Source organism: Topomyia yanbarensis, chromosome 1, assembly GCF_030247195.1.
Source record: "Topomyia yanbarensis strain Yona2022 chromosome 1, ASM3024719v1, whole genome shotgun sequence".
NCBI classification, from domain to species: Eukaryota; Metazoa; Arthropoda; class Insecta; order Diptera; family Culicidae; genus Topomyia; species Topomyia yanbarensis.
The window spans coordinates 44703580-44723401 of NC_080670.1; the positions used below are offsets into that span (position 1 = coordinate 44703580).

Genomic DNA, 19822 nt, shown 5'->3' on the forward strand with positions numbered 1-19822 from the left:
TTCAATGTTAATAAGTACATACTATATAGATTATTCCATAGTCCTGGCAAATCATCGATCGTTCTACATGTGTATTTCCATTCTGATGGTCACCTGTTGTAATCTGCATAGATTCAGTTATTGTGATGTAATCAAAATGTTTCAGTTTCCTAGTACCTAACAAGCTTCGTTTCACTCTGATAATCCAACCTTTGCCCACAAGACTAGTTACGTTAGTTTAAGGTAAAGTTGCACTTAGATTAAGCCTGAAAATAAAACCAACTAACCGAAATTGTGATACTTATAAGTCCGACGAAAGCCGTGGTTCTGATCGCTGGCTGTTTCACCCACGTCCTATCGTATTGCTGTAAACATTATATATTTGATTTTGGGTATGTAATACGTAATCATGTGATGCTTCTTTTGTCCACTGTTAATAAATATTTTCAATATTATACTCAATTTTATGGTTTCTTAATGTACGAAACAATGGTGCAATTAGTTATTGAACTAGACTAGGTACCATAACACGTTCACACATCAATCAATCATGATAGAAAGCACGACACGGACACAAATGGCCTGTGTTAGGCCAAAGAGGACCAAGCGCCATTTTAAGGTATATGCTCTAAAATCGCTATAGCATCCAATGTAACATTAAAAACTCCAATATCTATTATTTTTTGGGAACTCAAATAGCAAACGAAAGCAAGTAAGTGTTCTTTATTTTTCTATTTGAATGCTAAGCTAGCGAAAAATCAATTTTGGCACGAAAAATACAAGAAAAAAATTATGGCGCTCAGTTCGGTTTGGCTTAACGCAGGCCAAATACGAAAACAAATAAATAAATACACTAATCAATAACAAATTCTAAGCTTTATTGTGTACCCAAGTTAGGTAAAGTTCTCGAAAGAGTGCACTTTCGCAGAGCGAATGATTAACTGAAAGAAATTGAAATATAAATCTATACAATAGTAACGAAGATGTTTGGTATGGAATATGACTATGGTTAGTAGTGATTGAAGATGGAACAATCAATCTGTGAGGACAAATGGAGTTAGATAGTTATGTATATGCAAGAAAAAGCAACGTATCCTCTTTATAAAAAGAGTATAGAGATGAGAAAACGATCTGAAAATATTCGAATAACATGTGAATGTATGTGTAAATTTGTGTATATAAACATAGCGTATGGGAACATATAAAAATAATGACAGAAATAAATTATAAACATACCGTAAATACAACAGTGCTCATTGAACTAGAACAAAAGAAGTTGCATAAACAATAAGCAATACTTTATAACCCAACTGATGCCGTTGTATCATTATGTACTCCCTAAAAGGGAAAAAATTAGATTAAACCAAATTGTGCATAACATTGATTAAGTTGGAGTTTCGTGTTTCAAATTCATCACATCAGTAACTAGCACTAGCTTGGAGTCAGTTGACAGTAAATACAAACAGTCACACATGTGTGAATGCCTAAAGCAACGAACGGGTCCAAGGTTATGCCTGCTGATGAGAACTGTTTGGACTTAGTGTCTAACCGGTGCCAATTTGGGACTGGTTTGAATTTATCCTCCAACTGGTCCAAAGTTGGTACTGGTTATTGATGAGATGAATTCGAAATAAAAAAACCAACTTTTTTAACACTTTGTAAAGGGCGAACACGAAATTATTGCGACACATTCAACAGGACATAACTTTTTTACCATTGGGTAAAAATCAACCAAATTTTGCACACATTCTCATTGATGTGTATTGTTTACATGCTGTCAAACTTGAAGTCGTGTTTTTCGATTCAACGAAAATGGAGGTGAACCAACGCGAGTCGATAGAACAAATTCTTTCCAAACACCTGGAATTTCCTGACCTGTCGAACGGACAGTTGGGAAATGTTGAACATTCACCATTCAACTGTCTCCAGAGTGTTGAAACGGTTCCAGGAGCGGTTGACGTTGGACCACGGCAAAGGAGCTGGAAGGAAACCGGGACCGGAGAACGAAAAGACGGAGGGAAAGGTGGAGCGGATGATTAAAGTAAATCCCAACGTCTCAAGCCGTGATTTGGCTAAAAAGATCGGCATGTCGCAGAGCTACGTCCAGAATGCAAAGAAGAGAGCTGGACTACATACATACAAGGTACAGAACTTCCCAAACCGCGATGAGCGGCAACAATCGGGCACGGAAGCTCTACGAGAAGATGCTGACAAAATATGGCTGCTATGTGATGGACGACGAAACGTATATAAAAGCCGATTTTAAGCAAATTTCGGGGTTGGAGTTTTTCACCGGCAAGAGCAACTTCTATGTGGACGACAAATTTAAAAAGAAGAAAATGTCGAAGTTCGCCTCCAAATATCTCATTTGGCAGACCATCTGTTCTTGCGGACTGAGGAGTGAGCCTTTCGTGACAAAGGGCACAGCCTTTTGCCGTTCTTGCAGCAGCACGACGAAGCTCCGCTATTTTGGCCAGATTTGGCATCATGCCACTATTCTAAAAGTGTCCTGGAGTGGTATGAGGCCAATTCTGTCCATTTTGTTCCAAAGGACATGAATCCGCCAAACTGTCCGGAGCTGCGACCGGTGGAGCAGTACTGGGCAATGATAAAGCGGGAACTTCGGAAGAGCAAGAAGACAGTCAAAGACAAGAAGGACATGTTAAGAAAATGAAAAAAAAAACTGAGAAACTGGTACCGGATGACACTGTAAAGACTTTGATGGAGGGCATCAAGCGAAAATGCGTTCAATTTTACACTCAAGGCTCCATCGATTCACTTTTCTTTTGATTTTTGAAGTAAATATATGTATAAAACTACCCTAAAATTTTGGTTTGATTTTAAACATTATAAGAAAATTGGCATGACATTTTCGGTGTCGCAATAATTTCGTGTTCGCCCTTTAACATAACGAAGTTCTCTTGCAAATATCTGCGCTTAATCAATATATGGGCCTTGTTTGCAAAGGCCCGTATACCGATTGCAGGTCGATCGTATTGCTGGGCTAGTGGAAAGTTGCTGCTTGCAGATGACATTGGATGTCAGTTCTCAGTGATATTACCACCTTGTAGTTGACAGGAACAAAAATAAAATTGTCCCTCTTATAAATAATTTTTTATTGTTATAAAATTGATATTTCAAATAGCAACACTTAAAAAACAAAACACTCAAATCTCTGTCATGTACAGCCGCTCGATTTTTGTCTCATTTTGCAGTATGTTGCTCCTTGTTATGTCGATCATTTCCCGGTACTCTTTGATATTGCCCTCAATTTGGGCAAGTTGGTGTTTCAACGGTTCGATTGCATTCTCATTCGCACTGAAAGATAAAAGGTTGTAGTCAGTTAATAAATCCTAGCAGTCGAAGGCCTAATAAAACGATACATTATGCAATTCATCGACGAACGTTACACTGAAAGAGCTAAATGTGGACTGTCCCTCTTACCGTTCAACATCCTATGTCGAACTTATACGCCCAGCGAGAATAACGCTATTATTTAATTAGATTAAATTTATAGTTCACACAACTTCAATAAATTTCAGAGAACTTCGCAGAATGTAATTCGCCTTCTTTCATCTGCGGTAATTGTGTTCTCTCTTTTGACGTTTCGTCAACCAGGACCTGTTGTCGTAGGTTCGACCGTATCGGACAAGCTGTAGTTCGACATGCCAGTCTCGTGTTGCCAGAATATCCCCCACCACCCAAGCTCCATAACCACTAGCTTGGCGACTGGTCGCTTCAGCATGAGTTCGTACCATCGCCTGCCGAATTCTGCCATCACTTGCAACAATTACCTTCTTGATATTCCCACGCACCCACGTTCTTCTGTTTCCTCAGCAATGTATACAAGGTCGACGACGGGGTCTCCTTTGCTTCTTCTAGCCATTTGAAATGCTTGTTGATAGTGGGGAAGTACTCCTTCAGCCACCGGTCCCAAATCGCATCAGCTATATACTGCGATCGCTTGAAGCCACTCCTCAAAGCTTCTCCAAGTTTTGTTGGCATTTTCAATGGTTCGTGAGCGCCGAACGTATTTTTTATAGTAAGGTATAAAATGCCTCAAAACCAGGCCTGTAATGTTTTGGCACTGTGTGGGACTCACGGATCACTTTCGCGCCTAACCACTAAAACACTCCCTACTCTATTATCACCATTATTTCCAACGGAACTACACCAAGGTATTGCTCCGTAGGGTTTCGTTGTGCTTTCGTCACACCTCTTTCTATTGCTCACGAGTTTTCCGCAGCTATCTCAGAGTCCCACTAGATCCATGAAATGGCACGACCTTTGAGCCATTTAACACTCGACTCTTCTCTTGCTTTTCGGCACCATCTATCACGCTAAGTCTCAGAGAGCAATTTAGTTCCTGTTTCCGTTAGTCATTCAACTCCCAACCTCATCCCGATCTACTCAGATAGTTCCCGGCGGTGATCCCACCCTACTTCGACTGAAAGATCCCCGGCGGCGGAATTTCTCGAAACCGATGGTCGTTCCCGTGAGCCATTTAGCTCCCCGCTTCATCCTGATCTATTCGAACTAGTCCCCGGTTGTGGGGGCCAGTTAGTAGGTGTCGAGTTCTGTTCAGCGATACCGAGGGGAACGTAGCTTCCATCCTCGATCTAGCCCCCGACGACGGATTTAGTCTACTCACGAGCTACCTGGTAGGGTGTCGAGGTCGGTCCAGTGATTCCGGTGGAGCCTGGCGTCCGGTTCGCTGGCGCCCCGATGACTCGAACCCGGTGCTGCGTCGCTTACTACTCAGCTGGTACCCGGCGGTGGATCTAGTCTACTCCGACGGATAGTTCACCTTCTAGTCAGCGGTGCTGTTTAGTTCGCTACTTTCTCTGAAGCTTGGAAAGTATACTCGATGTTACTCTGTCGACCGCATCCCAGATATGCTGATCTTGGCACATCTCTTCGACGATATTGTCAACTGTCACGCTGGGCATTCGAATGCGCTAGGTTCGAACTTCTTCGAACCTAAGGCATACGAAGACCACGTGTTCTGGGTTCTCTTGCACGATCACACACTCTGGGCAAAGCGGTAACGAAGCATATCCAAACCGATGCAGGTACTTCCGGAAGCATCCATGCCTGGATAAAAACTACGTCAAATGGAAGTTCATCAAGCCATGATTCATATGCACCCACACCGACACATTTGGGATGAGATCCACCTTCCTTTCTCCGCGTTGTCCTACTCTTGTTGGCACATAGCCAACAAGTCCACTCTGACCAGTCTCCTTGCATTTCGTGTATTCCTCCGCTGCTAGCATTCCATGTCGTCAGATAAAGTAATGCAGATGGCAATCATCCTGGCAATGCCACACAACACCTCTGACGATATCGTTTTGTACGAGCTCGCGACACGAACAACCATCAGGCGAAACGTGCTTGTAAACTTCGTCCGCTTCCGTTTTGAGTTCAGTGCAGCAGCCCAAGCAGGCACTAACCAGGAGACGTCTCGTGCTGCATCCTGCTCTACCGATGTTCGGCATGATCGTTGTCAGGACGTGTCCTCGCAGCCTTCTCGCATACGTGTTGTAATTTAACCGATCGTCAACGCCCAGGTGCTTCAGCGCACGCATCGATGGAGTTGAGTGTCCGCTGACGCTGATCACCTTTTTGTCGGTTGCTGCCCAGCACTACCTCCATCTTTTGGAGAACCAGCTGCAACTTGACATCAGCCATGCACGTTTTCACAATGCCTTGTGTTTCTGCCGTCAACACCTCCACTTCCTCGAGTGTCTCGCCAGTTATGATCAGGACAACGTCATCTGCAAAGCCGACTCCCCTGGGCTGCTGCAGTGTTAACACTCCGTTGTACATTATATTCCAGAGTGTTGGACCGAGCATGGAACCCTGAGGTACTCCCACCGTGAACCTAATCGACCTCTGCCCCATTTACTTTTAACTTTTCAGAACGTTGCACAGCTAGTCAGGGGTTACATTCGGTTCAGTACTACGGCGATAGCCACCCAGCTGGCTCTGTTGAACGCATTCTTCACGTCAATCGTAACCACGGCGCAGTAACGATTGCCTCTTCTCCTTTGCTTCAATGCTATTTCCGCACTCGCGATGACTGTGCGAATGGTATCCACCGTCGAGATCTCTTTCCGGAATCCGAACTGCTTCTGCGATAATCCGTTCCCACATTTCTGCGTCGTTTGTCAGCCTGTTGGGGATGACACTTTCCAGAAGTTTACGAAAAGTGTCCAGCATGCATATAGGACGAAACGATGCTGGATCACCTGGTGGATTTTTTGGTCTTGGCAGCAACATCAGCTTCTAGATCTTCCTTTTGTCCGGGAACTAGCCTTCGTCCAGGCATTTCTGTAGAACTATCTTGAACATGTCCGGAAACACCAGGATCACGATCTTCAGTGCCACTTTGGGGATACTGTCCGGGCCGGAAACTTTCTTCGCTTTCAACCCTTTTTCCACTATAAGAAGCTCGTCGTTAGAGACTCGATTGCCACCAGCATTTTCCCCGTCTGCATCAACATACGGCGTAATCGACGATGCGGTTTCAATTTGTAAGCTTCTTTCAGCTGGCGTCGTTGGACCCTAGATCTTGGACATCACGGCACGGTGAGCGTTGCCCCAGGGACTGGCGTCTACTCCTCTGCACAGCTCCTTGTATCAGGTGTACTTACGAAGCACTATCTCGCGTTTGTTTTAAGCCCAAGCCGCTCCAAATGACACCTTACACTCTTCTCTGATTGCATCAGACATTGTTCGCTAAACGTGTCTTCTTGCTTTCAGGCAGGCAGCAAGGAAGATGCTGAGACTTTCGCTACTCCAATACGCCGAACACCGACAGTTTCTCGGCTCCATCTTCCTTGGCATTGTTGTCACACGCGTGGAAACTACGGCTTGCACTTCATCACTCTGCCATCACTACCAGTGACAATCTTTGATGACTTTGTCAATGACCGAGCGAGGAACTTCAATGTTATAATGCTGGGGCACTTAGTTCACCACTTTCCCTCGGTGGAAGTGCCCGCATACATGGTGATAGTAATCTATGATTCGAATAGTGATCAGAGGATCCCTCGGCAGTATGATTTGGGAAGTGCGCGTCGAACGCCACGTTACCAGCTTTAGCAGTCCTACATCGACTCTCAGCACCCCGAATTCATCCGCAAACGCCTATATATGGGACTAGTCTCGCTAGTCTCACGTTACTCAAGTGGCAAATTTCGGTTGTGTAATAGGATCTTTATTTCCTCTGGGTAACTTTCGCTTTGAGCGATGTGCCACAGCCACTATTCTGCCGAAAGGTACTCACTCTGCCGTATTGGGACTTTTAGGCCTATCCTAAAATCTTTAACATACTTCTCCTGGGATGGTACAGTGGCCCCTGTTTCGGCTGGCAGACATTTGGCCCGTAGACGCCAATTGGTGATGAAACGAAGCACGAGTGCCATCGTGCGAACAAATATCGTCCAGTCGGACATCCGACTAGCGCCTGCCAGCCCTTTCGGTATGGATAGGTGATGTTGAACGAACTGGTCTCGAAGCTCTTCCTTAGAACTCACTGTAATCATCTTCTGTATAAGTCAGTCATTTTCCTGCGTTTGATGATCGATGCCTCCGTGCGCCATCTCCGTTTGCGTCTGGCTCTGTGTCTCTTCCCTACTTAGAGCGTGTGGCACGTTCTCTGTTGACGGTTTCCATCGCCACATATCAGGATCAGTTAGTGATTGGATTTCTCCGACTCCATGGGCTACATACTGCAAGTATCTATTATGATTCGAACGGACCCAAGAGAGAACTGTGGTGGAGTCCGTTCACAAAAAAATCGATTGGAGGCTCGCTGTGTGACTACATTGACATCAGTTGAGCTCCCAATATCAACGTGAAATCGATTGATATTTAAGCAGCGTTGCCTTACTTTTTTGCATAACTAACGAACAGCATACTTCCCCACGGTCGACGCTCCGAAAGTATGCAGTACATTCATAACCTGTCTCGCTAGCACGAATACGAGAAGTTGCAACATTTCGTTGTCGGAGTGCACTGCCGCTTGAAGCATAATTGTCCCATGTGTATAGGGATTCCCATAGCACATGGGACTGTTATGCTTCTATCGGCAGTGCATGGCCAAAGTAAAAACAAGAGATTTTTAAATTGTCGATCCCTTGCACGAGGGACTTCAAGCATTTCTTTATCTTATGCCACTCCAGAACGCCAAATATGTTGAATTAGCATTCGTCCATGTATCAGGTACGGTACTGGAAGCCGTACCTGATACACGGTAAACAAGCTCACTATGCACCTCACAGCCATTTTCTTTTTCTGATATTTATCGAGAGTCACATACGGAGCCTACTCCCCAAGAAGAGTAGATTTGTAGAGAAAACGAACAATATATTCGGTTGGATCGAAGACTACATATTAAGAAGACTGATATCTCCTTCCTTCTCCCACACAAATGAGAAGCAACAGAGGTTACAGCGCTTCTGTTGGAGATAGGAAGCTTAATTTAAAAGTGTGTATGTGTGTGTGCATCACTATGGAAAATGCTACCTTTACCCGCAAGTAGCGTTGCTGTTACTGTCTCCAGATTCTGGACAGAGCTGCCAGTCTTCTTGATATGCAGTCTTCGGTTGGATCCCACATCATTTCCAGGACTATTTCCCACTGTTCATTCTTGTTGCCGACAAATGAAAGCGGCTTCTCTTCGGAGATTTCTTCAAATTCACACAGGACCTCGGAATTTCTCTTAGATACGATGCTCGTGTGGTTGCCTGACGTCTCTGCGCTGCCGAAGTAGTCGTCCATACATGTTTTATCTTCAATTGCCATCGCTGTATTGGGGAATCGGTCAACAAATTCTGTTCGTTTGAGGTCCAAGAGAAAATGAAATCTCTGGGAGTGTTTGTCAGCCGAACTGATTCTTATTTGGTGAAACATCTCCCGTATTGCTCCTTCAAATCTAATGCGATGTTCGTGAAACTCGCAAGTAACTGCAGGGGGTGACGTAAGTCTGGGCCTTTCAATAAACGAGAGTTCAGTGAAACTCCGTCGTCGACTTGTGTAGCAGCATTCCAAACGAGTCGTTTCTTCTTTGGCTTCCGAGTATGGGATACCACATACAGTGGAAAATACCATACTCTTGCTGGATCGGCTCCGGTGAGTACCTCCTCCGAGCTTTGTGTTTCCGCACGTACTCCTTGATTTGTCATTTGGACATTTTGCTTATGGTCTGGATCCTGTGCAAGCATCCCATCCAAAGTCTTCGGAACACCATAGGTTGGCTGTCGGGAAAGCGCACGTCATCGAGCAGGCCGGTTTCGAATCTGCCATTTACACGTTGCGTTTAGTATGTCACGGGCTCCGACAGCCTCTAAAACCAATCTTTGGCGAATTATTTAATTCAATTGCTTGTCGGTTTCGCAATCTCACTTGTGGTGGTTCAAAAAATGCTGGGCCAGTGCTTTTGTGCCGTTTAAACCGTGCACCGCCCAGGATCGGATCTTCAGGCTAATCAACGCGACGCTGTAGGGATAGCACTTGCTTCAATCAATGTAAGTAGCCTTCGTCGAAGAAAGCATGTGTGTCTAAACTTCGAGTTCCGTGAAATAGTGTGATCGATACTATTCTGAACAGCATATACTCTTCCTCGTTCGATCATGAGTATGGCAAATCCGCTCGATGAAGCAGCGGATGGTGTCGCAGACGACATCTACCTATATTGCATCAGAACCTTGACCGGCACTTCCAGTGGCCGTGATCGAATGAACAAACTTTGCACAACTTCGACTTTTCTGTGGCCTGCAGTCTTTGCGCGAGATTCATTGGTCGAAATTTCTCGCAGTTCCGTACCCTATGGTCCATTTTTCCACACATTGGACACGGTTGCCTCTCGACGCGCTCCTTCGTCAAATCATCCGTTTCAGCGTGGGTGTGAAGATCCTACGATGAACAACCTGAATTTTTCTAGCGATGGTTCATCAAAGATTCATTTATACCGTACCCAATCCAACTTTATTGCAGTTGGTAGCTTCTCCACTCGCTCTTCCAGTAGTAGTGGGATGAGTGGGTGTAAATTCGCCGCTTTTAACTGATCGCACAACTGCTGAACGACCATACCGAAATTCATCAACGTGTCCAATCTCTCTGGTTTCGGCGCTTCAGCACAACGCACTTTTATTAGAAGGTTCGTTATAAGAAGTTCAGACTTTCCATATAGTCGTCGTAGTGTTTCCGTGATCGATGTGACAGTGTGGAAGCATCAACTCTGTCACTACCACGTCAAGCGCTTTATGACACTCATATTCGAATAATCTTCTTGACTTTCGAAGATCCGCATGCGACAATCGCAGTCTCGTAGTTGCTATAAAATATTTGCCACTCATCGGGTGAGAACCTGAAAACATCGGCAATTTTTCGGCCAGATTTGCATGGCAGCCAGCTGGTTCGTAGTAAGCCCCATTTCCCTGTCCGCCGCTTCCGATTGTGTCAAGAACTCACCAATCGCCAGCTCGGGGGGTTCTTCGTTCTGATTTGTTGATTTTTGTCTACGCTGATTTGCCTACCAGGCCTTTACTATGCTCGTCCCGCTATGAACGCTGACCTGAGATAGCGTTTTCGTACAGGTACTACTCACGCGCCTCGATCCTTTGCTCTAAGCAACCGTTCTATAACTTTCTGGATCCTTTCCTCTTCCAAGCGAATACGCTCTTTCTTCAACCCTTCTCTCATCTTCCAATCGATTTAACGCTAGGTGCGCTCGAACCAAGACGCTTGAAGTGATGGGCTTCGCTGATTTCCCATCGTAATACCCCTCCCGGTGAATCCTGAAGATGCTTACTTTCTTCCTTCTCGGATTCACTAGAAACTCAATGCTCACATTACACTTGTCCGGGTATGCCACAGACTCAGATGATTCGCATTCGATAAAAACATCCTGACTCCTGCGATAGAGGACAAAGGGTTAAACTATCGAAAAACTCTAAGCTTGCTCCTATGACCCTATTCCACTCTTTTGTGTGAGAGGTTGTGACATATGGGGGATGGGGTGTAAGCTAGACCGTTACGTAACATGTTTTTTTCTGAACAAACTTTTTTTTCGAAGAATTTGTTACGTAATAGGAGAGGGGGGATATAGAAATTTGTGACAATTTGTTACATGGGGGCAGAGGGGAGTCAATTTTGGACAATTTTCGCGTTACGTAATTTATGAATGGCCCCTAATTGAATTTCGTTAAAATATCAAAGTACACTGTACAACTCTAAGACTATATACATTGAAACTTACCTTCGTTCCTTATTCAACTCGACTGCTGATTGCGAGTAGATCTGCTGCCAATTGCTAAGCTCCCGCTCCATCGAGTCGATGTCTTCCTGAAGGAAGTCCATCAATTTCCCCAACGGGTTCACCGAACGAGTCAGTTTTTGGATCGAATCCCGCATGGTTTCCATCTGCTTCGACGATGATTGCCTCTGGCTACTGGTCCACTCCTAAAAAAATACAAAAATGATTTTTTTAAAAGACAATCCTGTCACTGTGTCCAAATTAAGCATACCAGATCCGTTTTCTTCGCCACATCCGCCTTCACTTCTCCACCGGTGATACTCGAAAATTCCTTCTGAGTTTCTAGAATCTGCTGAACCAGATGTCCCTGGTCCTGTTCATCCTTGCTGTCCCTTTCCACATCCGTTCCAGACTCACCATAAACCGCTCCGATTTGAGTTGGGTCTTCAATCACGATCAAATTTTCACCATCATCATCAAGCAGCTCATTGTTGAACACTTCCATCTTTACATTGATTTCCCCTAGCTTAGTAGTCTCGTTAGGCTGCAGGACTATTTCCACATTTCGCTCCTTCCGCCGTGGTGCTCCCGGTCTTGCCGAGGGCGGGCGTACGCTCGGTGGCCTCAAACTAGTTCTTGGGCGCATAACACTATCAACAGATTGCTGTCGGTTCACCGGTACCTTTGCAGATATCCGTTCACTTGCGATGGGTTCAATCGGATCAGAATCATGCCGCGAAAGAATGTCTCCCATGACACCATTGATTTGACGGTTCAGATCCTGAACGTCCAATCCATTGAATTGGTTAAGATCTCCTAGTACATTGTTTTCACTTGGGGTGAGTCCCCCTTGCTTCTTCAACGATGATCTTCGGCTGGAACTTCGTTCGATACGACGAAGCTCGGCTTCTTCATCGATCACGGCTACCAATTCGTCTTCGACAGCTGCCGTCAGTTTTTTCCCACTCACTTCAGCAACTGCTTGATTTTCCTTGAGAGAATCTTTGCTGTCATTATCTATACTGGATTCTTCGGTTTTGTTTAGCTGAGATTTTGTGGTTGTTAGCGGAGGCTCCTCCTTGATTGATTCTGACCTCTTGAGGCTCCTTTCTTTATCCTTCGATCTGGATTTTTCTAACTTTTTCGTATCTTCCTTTGGAGTTCTTTGTTTTTCGACTTTGTTTCCAACTTTCTCTTTTTCTTTATTTTTGGTGATTTTCTCTGTTTTCTCCTTCTTTTCTGTTGGTTCATCCTTCTTCACATCAGAAGAAACTTTAGTTTTGTCCCTAGGTTTTCCCTTGTCTTTCCCTTTATCTTTTTCTTTGGATTTATCTTTACTTTTTCTATCGTCTTTTTGACTATCCCTTGCGACGTTGACATTCGCTGGTGTATCTTGCGAATCGACTCCATTGGCGCTTCCGTTGAGATAACTTTGTACCACGCTGGTGCTGTCTAACTTTTTGTCCAACGCAAATCCTATCGCCTGCAGTAATTCGTTTGTCCTTTCCGGTTCGAGACCTGCGATAACCTTGGAAGGTCGAACTTTTAGCTCCTTACCCGTTACTGCTTCTAAAAAAGAAAAGGATCGTTCGTTACTCATCCGAGTCAACCAACGGATGCATTCTACTAAACAGAACACGGAAGAGTACAAATTGTTTGTGCTAAAATATATGTTTGCGGCATTTCCGTTTTTGACAGTGTACTAATACTACTGCTGTACGCAATGCCTTGATGTGCGTGAATTGACTTCAATAAGATTATACAACTGTTTACAAAGTTAAGAGAAAAAAGTTTTTCGGTAGATGACGAAGACGAAGTTATATTAAAAATTAACGAAAAGGGTCAGCTTCCCATCTAAATATTGGTAAATCTATTTAGAAATCTGTTCAGCACTCTATAAAATTTCCGCGCGAATTCCATAGTTCTAATACAACAACCGATTTCGACTCAGGTTGTCGTATTTGTGAAGTTTAACAGCCAAATTTGAGCGAGTCTAATCGATGAGGCCAACGAAGACACCATTTGTACAACCCTGGGACGGAATCTCTAGATTTCTGATCATGTTTTCTTTCGTCTCGCATAGGCTCTCATTTTGCCTCACATATTTCAAACGGATTGGCTGCATTTGACAGTTCCCCCAGGCTACATTTGACATTGAGTTTGTTCACATCCACGAATCCCGTCCCGGATTCAACCTACACGCAAAAATAAAACAACCTACAGAATAGGTTCTTTTAACGTAAATTTAGGTACTTTTGAGTTGTGTGTCGCTTGCGCACTTATTAGTGTTGTCAAAAACAAAATGAGAGATTCGACTCAGTCGAGGACTTCCGTGTAGTAAGGTACTTTTGAGTTGTTTGGGGTCTACTCAAAATTAGGTAAATTCAACTTAAATTTAAGTAAATTAAACTCAAGGTTGAGTTATGATTTTTGCCGTAGTTAAACGGAAACTACCTTCAACACGGTTTACCTAATTTTACCTTCCTGCACGATACTACGAGATTGAGTCAAAAGTACTTAATTTTAGGTAGTTTTTCGGTGGCGTGTAGACTTAATTTTAACTTTTTCCAAAACGATTCCGCTTTGGGAGCACTGAATAATAAAATAGGTAACAACGCAACCTACTTCTGAACCACGTGCCTGGCAATTATGTCGCTATGCCAACCGCCGACTCACTGTGTCAACCAAACAATGTAATATGGATAGTTAAATAATTATAAATACGTAATAACAGCATGATATCAACTCACTGGTGACATCGATCAACTTCTGAAGGTAGGCTACTTTAGCCTCCCTATCCTTAACGTTGTCAGAATTCAGTTCCTCAGGCGTGTAAAGATCCTTTAGAAAGTTCGTTTCCTTGATGACCTAGAATAATTAAACTCATCAGTTTATTCAATAAACAACTGTGTCCTCGAAAATATGTTCAAATTTGGTTACTAGGAAGACGGCGAGATACAATCGATTTCACGTCTCGTTAACCTCCTTGTACCTAACTTCTTTAAAGTGTTTTTTTTTCAACACTGACCACATTGATCACATCATGTAGGAAACGGAATGGAGGCTTCTTTAGTAATTTATCCGTGAGGGCCGGCTTTTTTACATATTTTCCCAGTGAGTTCTGAGTCTTTTTGATGATAACCGAATCGGGCTCTGACATTTTTTCCCTTAATTTCTTTGACACTTTTTAGCATATTATTACTTCTTTACATCTTCTTCGCCATAAATTATCGAACTATTTGTCCACTGGAAAATACAAGGTTTTAAGTCGATTTACGTAAAACAAGATCTCTTTCACGTCGTAGTAGCCGTTTCTAATTTTCACCTGTCGAGGATACTATGACCGAATAATAAACTGGTGTTGTTGGCCAGCAGTTGCCTAGGAAACGGCTGCGTTCGTTTGTCTATACAATCCTGCCAAGGCACGCAGCCAGTCAGTATACATGGAAAGGTCGGCAAGCGTGTAAAAGTCTCGTGGTAGAGTAACAAGTGATTTGAGGGTTTTTGTTAAAGCAGCGTCTGTTTCAACGCACTGGCTCAAATGGCAGAGTAAAAATTGGTCCACTCCATTAAAGTTTTTGTTGCGCACAAACACGAGTATTTCACTGTTGCCATAGTAGGATCATGCATTGGTGTTAATTAGCGCCCTGCGAAAGTCGTGCAGTGCACTGAAAGCGCAACGTTCTGAAATTCAGTTGAAATTGTCTTAGAACTGAAAGCTGTCGCCTTAATGTAGACAATGACGAGACTATACTGTCCATAATCGCAAGTCAGTCCCATGTTCTATGGGATTCCCTATCTACATGGGTTATAGGCAGTATAGAAGGGTTATTAGGATTTGTACGCACAAATCTCCAAAAGTAGGTGGTTGATACAAATGAAGGTTGATACAAAACCTGATTAAGGTTGGACAGAGAAAGGGTAAAATTCGCAAACGAAAAAAGCAGTTTTTCTCCACACCGTATGTCAGATCTTCATAAAAATCAATCAGCAGTACTGTAATAATATTCTACATACGCTGATTGATTTTTATGAAAATCTGACATACGGTGTTGAAAAAAACTGCTTTTTTCGTCTGCGAATTTTGCGCATTCTCTGTCCAACCTTAACACGATGTGGGAGGTGGCTAGTGAATCAATTTACCGTTTTGTATGACGAAAATTGTTCACTTCCGAATCCGAATTGGGATAGGTGTTCCTAATTCTTAAGTTTCATATAATAAAATTTAAGTCTAGCGAACCTACCCTGAGAATCTTCTTAACCAAAGATGGGATATTTCAATTTCTGCTACGAAAAATAAGCACGAATACCTATAAATACCATAAATTTTATTAATAATCCGTATAAAGTAGACCTAATATAAAATAGTCAAATTTACATTTAACAAGAATAACACAAAGCATCTTAATGCTTGATCTAGTGTAAAAATTTGAGAAACAACATTCCACCTAGTATGATGACTTCCATAACGATGATCATTATCAGAATCAGCTTGTTGTACAGTACGTTCCGCTGCATGGACCGAAGTATAACTCTCGATTTTGACAAACCATCGTTGGCATTTTCCAATCGCTGTTGACTACGCAACAATGATTCGCGCTGAACTTCCAACTCGGAGATTACCTGCGATCGAGTAATGGTATAATTACATTAAAATGTGTATTAATTTTTGTCATCGGAGGTAAGTAAATGTCGAGTTAATTATTGTCAAAATCAGTTGGCTAGAAATTTCTAAGTATGGAAAGTTTATAGCCCTGGTGCGAGCGCGAGTTTAAAATACACAGTTCGAAAACTAAAAGTGTCTTTTGTATTCTGCTGATAGGAACTGTGCTTAGGCAGTTACTACCAAACGCTACCAATATGGTTCATGGAAAATGAAGGAAGGACTGTTCCCTCTTTACCATGCGAACAGACAATTTTGTGGATTTTTTTGAGCAAAAGTGGTTCAATACTTGAATGCCATTTTAATGCTATGAAAACTATAATTTGAAGACCTTCCACAAATTGATTATTGTAAAGGTTTCTACTCGTATAGGCTCACCCTTAGCACTGATCAGTGTATCGACAAAATGACTAATTAAATAATTTAATTATTCAACGAATTACGATACAAGCAAAGTCCAGCCAACACGAGAAAAGTTGAAGAATTTTTTAAACTATGCAATGAATTACTTTAAAATGTGTAAATGTAAACTTACTTCATGCCCAGTCTCTTCGGTTTCGATTGCAATCTGATTGGAGCGAGCTAAGCTGGCCGACGTGCGCTCTAGAATTTGCCGACCTTCCAGCACCTGACGACGATTGTGCGAGTCCCAGTCGTAGTCCCCCATGGTTACAGTGTCGATATGAATTAGGTAGTTACAGTTTCAAATGCAATTGAATGAATCAAACGAAATAATGAAGAAAGTAAAAAGTACTGCTTCTAGCAAAATAAACAAACAGCTGGCACTATTTTGACAGTAAACGGTGATAGCACGGAAAACGTCGAATTATGAAAAGGGCGTCTGTCATCGACGCGATTTGTGCAATATCGATCTTATCACAACTAAAAATCGATTTTTTTTTGCATCCAATCTTTTCGTATTAACCCATTGAGATATCTGACGTTTAAAATACTCACACTGATATCTCACATTTTTATACTACCGCCCTCCCCTCAAGTCCAGAAGCGATTTGTTTTCCTCCCAATTCGCCGTGCAATCGATTTGTTTTCCTCCCAATTCAAACGTCAAAACGGCACAATACCAACGCAGCTGGATAAGTCTATAGGACAGGCAGGATCTGCCAGCGATCTTTTCCATGCAAAAACATTATTTTGTTAACCCTTGTTAAAAGTAACACAGCATTGCTGCCAACATGTTAATGTTGTATGCACTTAACTTGCTTAGATTAAGAATTTAGGGACCATCATAAATTACGTTGCGCTTTTAGGGGAGAGGGGGTACGATAAATTGTGACATGTTGTGACATATAGGGAAGGGGGAGTAAGCTAGATCGTTACGTAACGTTTTTACTCAAAAAAAGATCCCGGTATTTGTTACGTAATACGGGAGGGGGGTATAGAGAAATTTGTGACATTTTGTTACATGGGAGAAGGGGGAAGTCAATTTTGGGTAAGTTTTGAGTTACGTCATTTATAGATGGTCCATTATTCTAAATGAACCAATTCCGCGAGAATTGGCTTCAATACTCAAATTAGATTAGATTAGGTTTTCTAGAATCGAAACTATTTTTGATGTGATTTTAGAAGCGTTTTTAGCAACGAAAGATTATTTTTAATCACCTGATTTATGTGATTTGGATAGAAAGCAGAGGATAACGTTGAAGACGTTGTACATATTCCGCCCTGAGACGACCCGTATAAATAAATACCATTTCAGAAATCTTCGGAACCATTTCCAAACTATTCATATAATACTCACCATATTAAGAATACTACTGATATATTCCACTATTATACTTCAACTATTATACTACCATACTCATTTTAGTTACCATTTCCAATATCTTGGATAAAGCGTCAGTCCACTTAGTGTCAACGAAGATTTCTTCACTGAAAAAATCCAAGCGTTAATTCTATTTGCTTCAAACCGCTTAAAATTCATATGAAGAAGAAATGCTATTGTTATCACACGCACACATACCTTCTATGTGTCAACTGTGTAAACTATGTATGCACACACATAAGTTAAATGTGCATATTGTTATAGAATGGGGTTTTATGTGCCTAATAGTTATGAAATGTGAATGTAAGATTAATATTTCTTGTAAATACACACATAAGGTTTATGTACCAGCAAATAGTGTCTATATGCCTCCGTTAATTGCAAAAATCTATGTGTAAAATCAATAGGCATAACGTTTACTTTTTTTTTGAGTGTTCGTAAGATGGAGTGTAACAAAATAAAACTCATCAGTCGATAGAATTGAAATGAGAAGGGGAAGAGGTTTTTTTCTCCACCTAATATTTTATGCATCGCTAGATCTAGTATATGCATGTCACCATAATCTGTATGGCTATTGAATGGTATGTTGTCAAAATGTATAAGGAAAACAGCACATTTTGGTATGGTGACTGTTCTTAACAACCCGTTGTTTGTATGGTCGAGTATGAAAAAACGACACTGGTTATATTCGATATTATACCAGGCAATGGTTAATCTATTGTTGAACAAACCATATTGAAAATAGTTTTGAAACGTTTGATGCCATGGTTGGCATATGGTACACATTTATGCGGGTATTTGTTGCGGAAATAGACGTTTTTCCTTTCACAGTTTTATTCCCAAAATTAAACAATATAACGTATTGGAAGGTGAGTAGAAATCGCTTTTAAAGGTAAAATGGTAATTCAAGCAAGTTTTGCAGGGTTGTGCAGTTCGAAGCCGATCCACAACAAACGAAATCAATTGAGGGCTAGTGCTATGAATGATGCTAGAGATATTGGTCGGATGGATTATGGAACCAGTGCATTATCGTTTAAAGAAGGACACTACATCCAATTAAGAGCCATGCACAATGCATCGAAATAGAAGGAATAGGCAATGTTTAGGTAAATCAATAAAATCAACTTCCACTGGGTCTCAAATAAATAAAAATTGAAACTTCTATTATCAAACCTGTTTTTATATTGTTTGAAAAAAAAAACAAATTATTTATTAGAAACAAACGAAAAAGTGTGTGTTCCATTATACATTTTTTTTTATTTAAAATGACTAATAAAATAGAAAATCTTAGTTTCAAATAAACAATCCATTCACATCAACCCAAAGAAGTAATTAGTTCTATCGTTCCAAACGTTTATTGCTAAAATAAATTTGTTTAACTCAAACTCTTTTGTTCGGTTAACCCATTCATGCCCATGTTGTTTGTGGACAATAACGTTTGTAAACAGCTATAACTTTTGTTAGAGGCAAGATTTCTTCACAAAAACAAGTTAGGCTAATAAATGTGACTATTGACCTTCATTTGAGTACTAACAGTTGCATGGATCACCTCTAGAACTGAAGTTATTGCAATTAGTCTGATTGGATTCCGATGTAGCAGTGCTGCCAGGAACAGTTTATGTTGACGACAGAAAATGAATTTTTCATATATTTTTGTTATGTTGCAATATTTTTGAAAACTAATAAAACTTGTCATTTTAGACTGTCTTTGGGTACGTTTTCCACACAATTTGACTATTGTAAATATCCTATAAGGATTGCATTGAGCATTAGAAGGTAAAAATTGAGTAGCTTCTAGCACTGCAAGGGAAGCACCTATCTTTATGAAAAAAGGCTTTTCGTGTTTCTTGATCCCACTGTTTTCAAGGAAAACAGTTTTGAAACCATACATGCACTAGACAAAAGTTGGGCATGAAAGGGTTAAATTTACCATGACTTTGGTTGTTAAAGAGAGTTACAGCAACGAACAACTACCATTTATGTTGTTTCAAACAAAATATTTGTTGAAACTGACACAATAACAAATAGTTTCATTAGTAATTTTAAGCCTAAGTATTAGTTGATTTAAAACTGAATTCTGTTTGTCACTATATCAAACAGGTTGGTTGAAAAAATGGTTGAATCAACGTTGGTT

The 19822-nt window shown here is 41.6% G+C and overlaps 2 protein-coding genes across 2 annotated transcripts; both read right to left on the minus strand.

Annotated features, from left to right (window-relative positions):
- Positions 1 to 3146: 3146 nt before the first annotated feature.
- Positions 3147 to 14574, minus strand: LOC131677487 (TRAF3-interacting protein 1). The gene is made up of 5 exons (XM_058957323.1): positions 14271 to 14574; positions 13993 to 14110; positions 11514 to 12811; positions 11246 to 11448; positions 3147 to 3297 (listed from the first exon to the last, which is right to left on the minus strand). The coding sequence occupies exons 1-5, from the start codon at positions 14400 to 14402 to the stop codon at positions 3147 to 3149; spliced, it is 1902 nt and encodes a 633-aa protein (XP_058813306.1). The 5' UTR covers positions 14403 to 14574.
- A 975-nt stretch (positions 14575 to 15549) lies between these two features.
- On the minus strand, positions 15550 to 16715 carry LOC131677488 (uncharacterized). The gene is made up of 2 exons (XM_058957324.1): positions 16441 to 16715; positions 15550 to 15865 (listed from the first exon to the last, which is right to left on the minus strand). The coding sequence occupies exons 1-2, from the start codon at positions 16570 to 16572 to the stop codon at positions 15659 to 15661; spliced, it is 339 nt and encodes a 112-aa protein (XP_058813307.1). The 5' UTR covers positions 16573 to 16715; the 3' UTR covers positions 15550 to 15658.
- Between the last annotated feature and the right edge of the window lie 3107 nt (positions 16716 to 19822).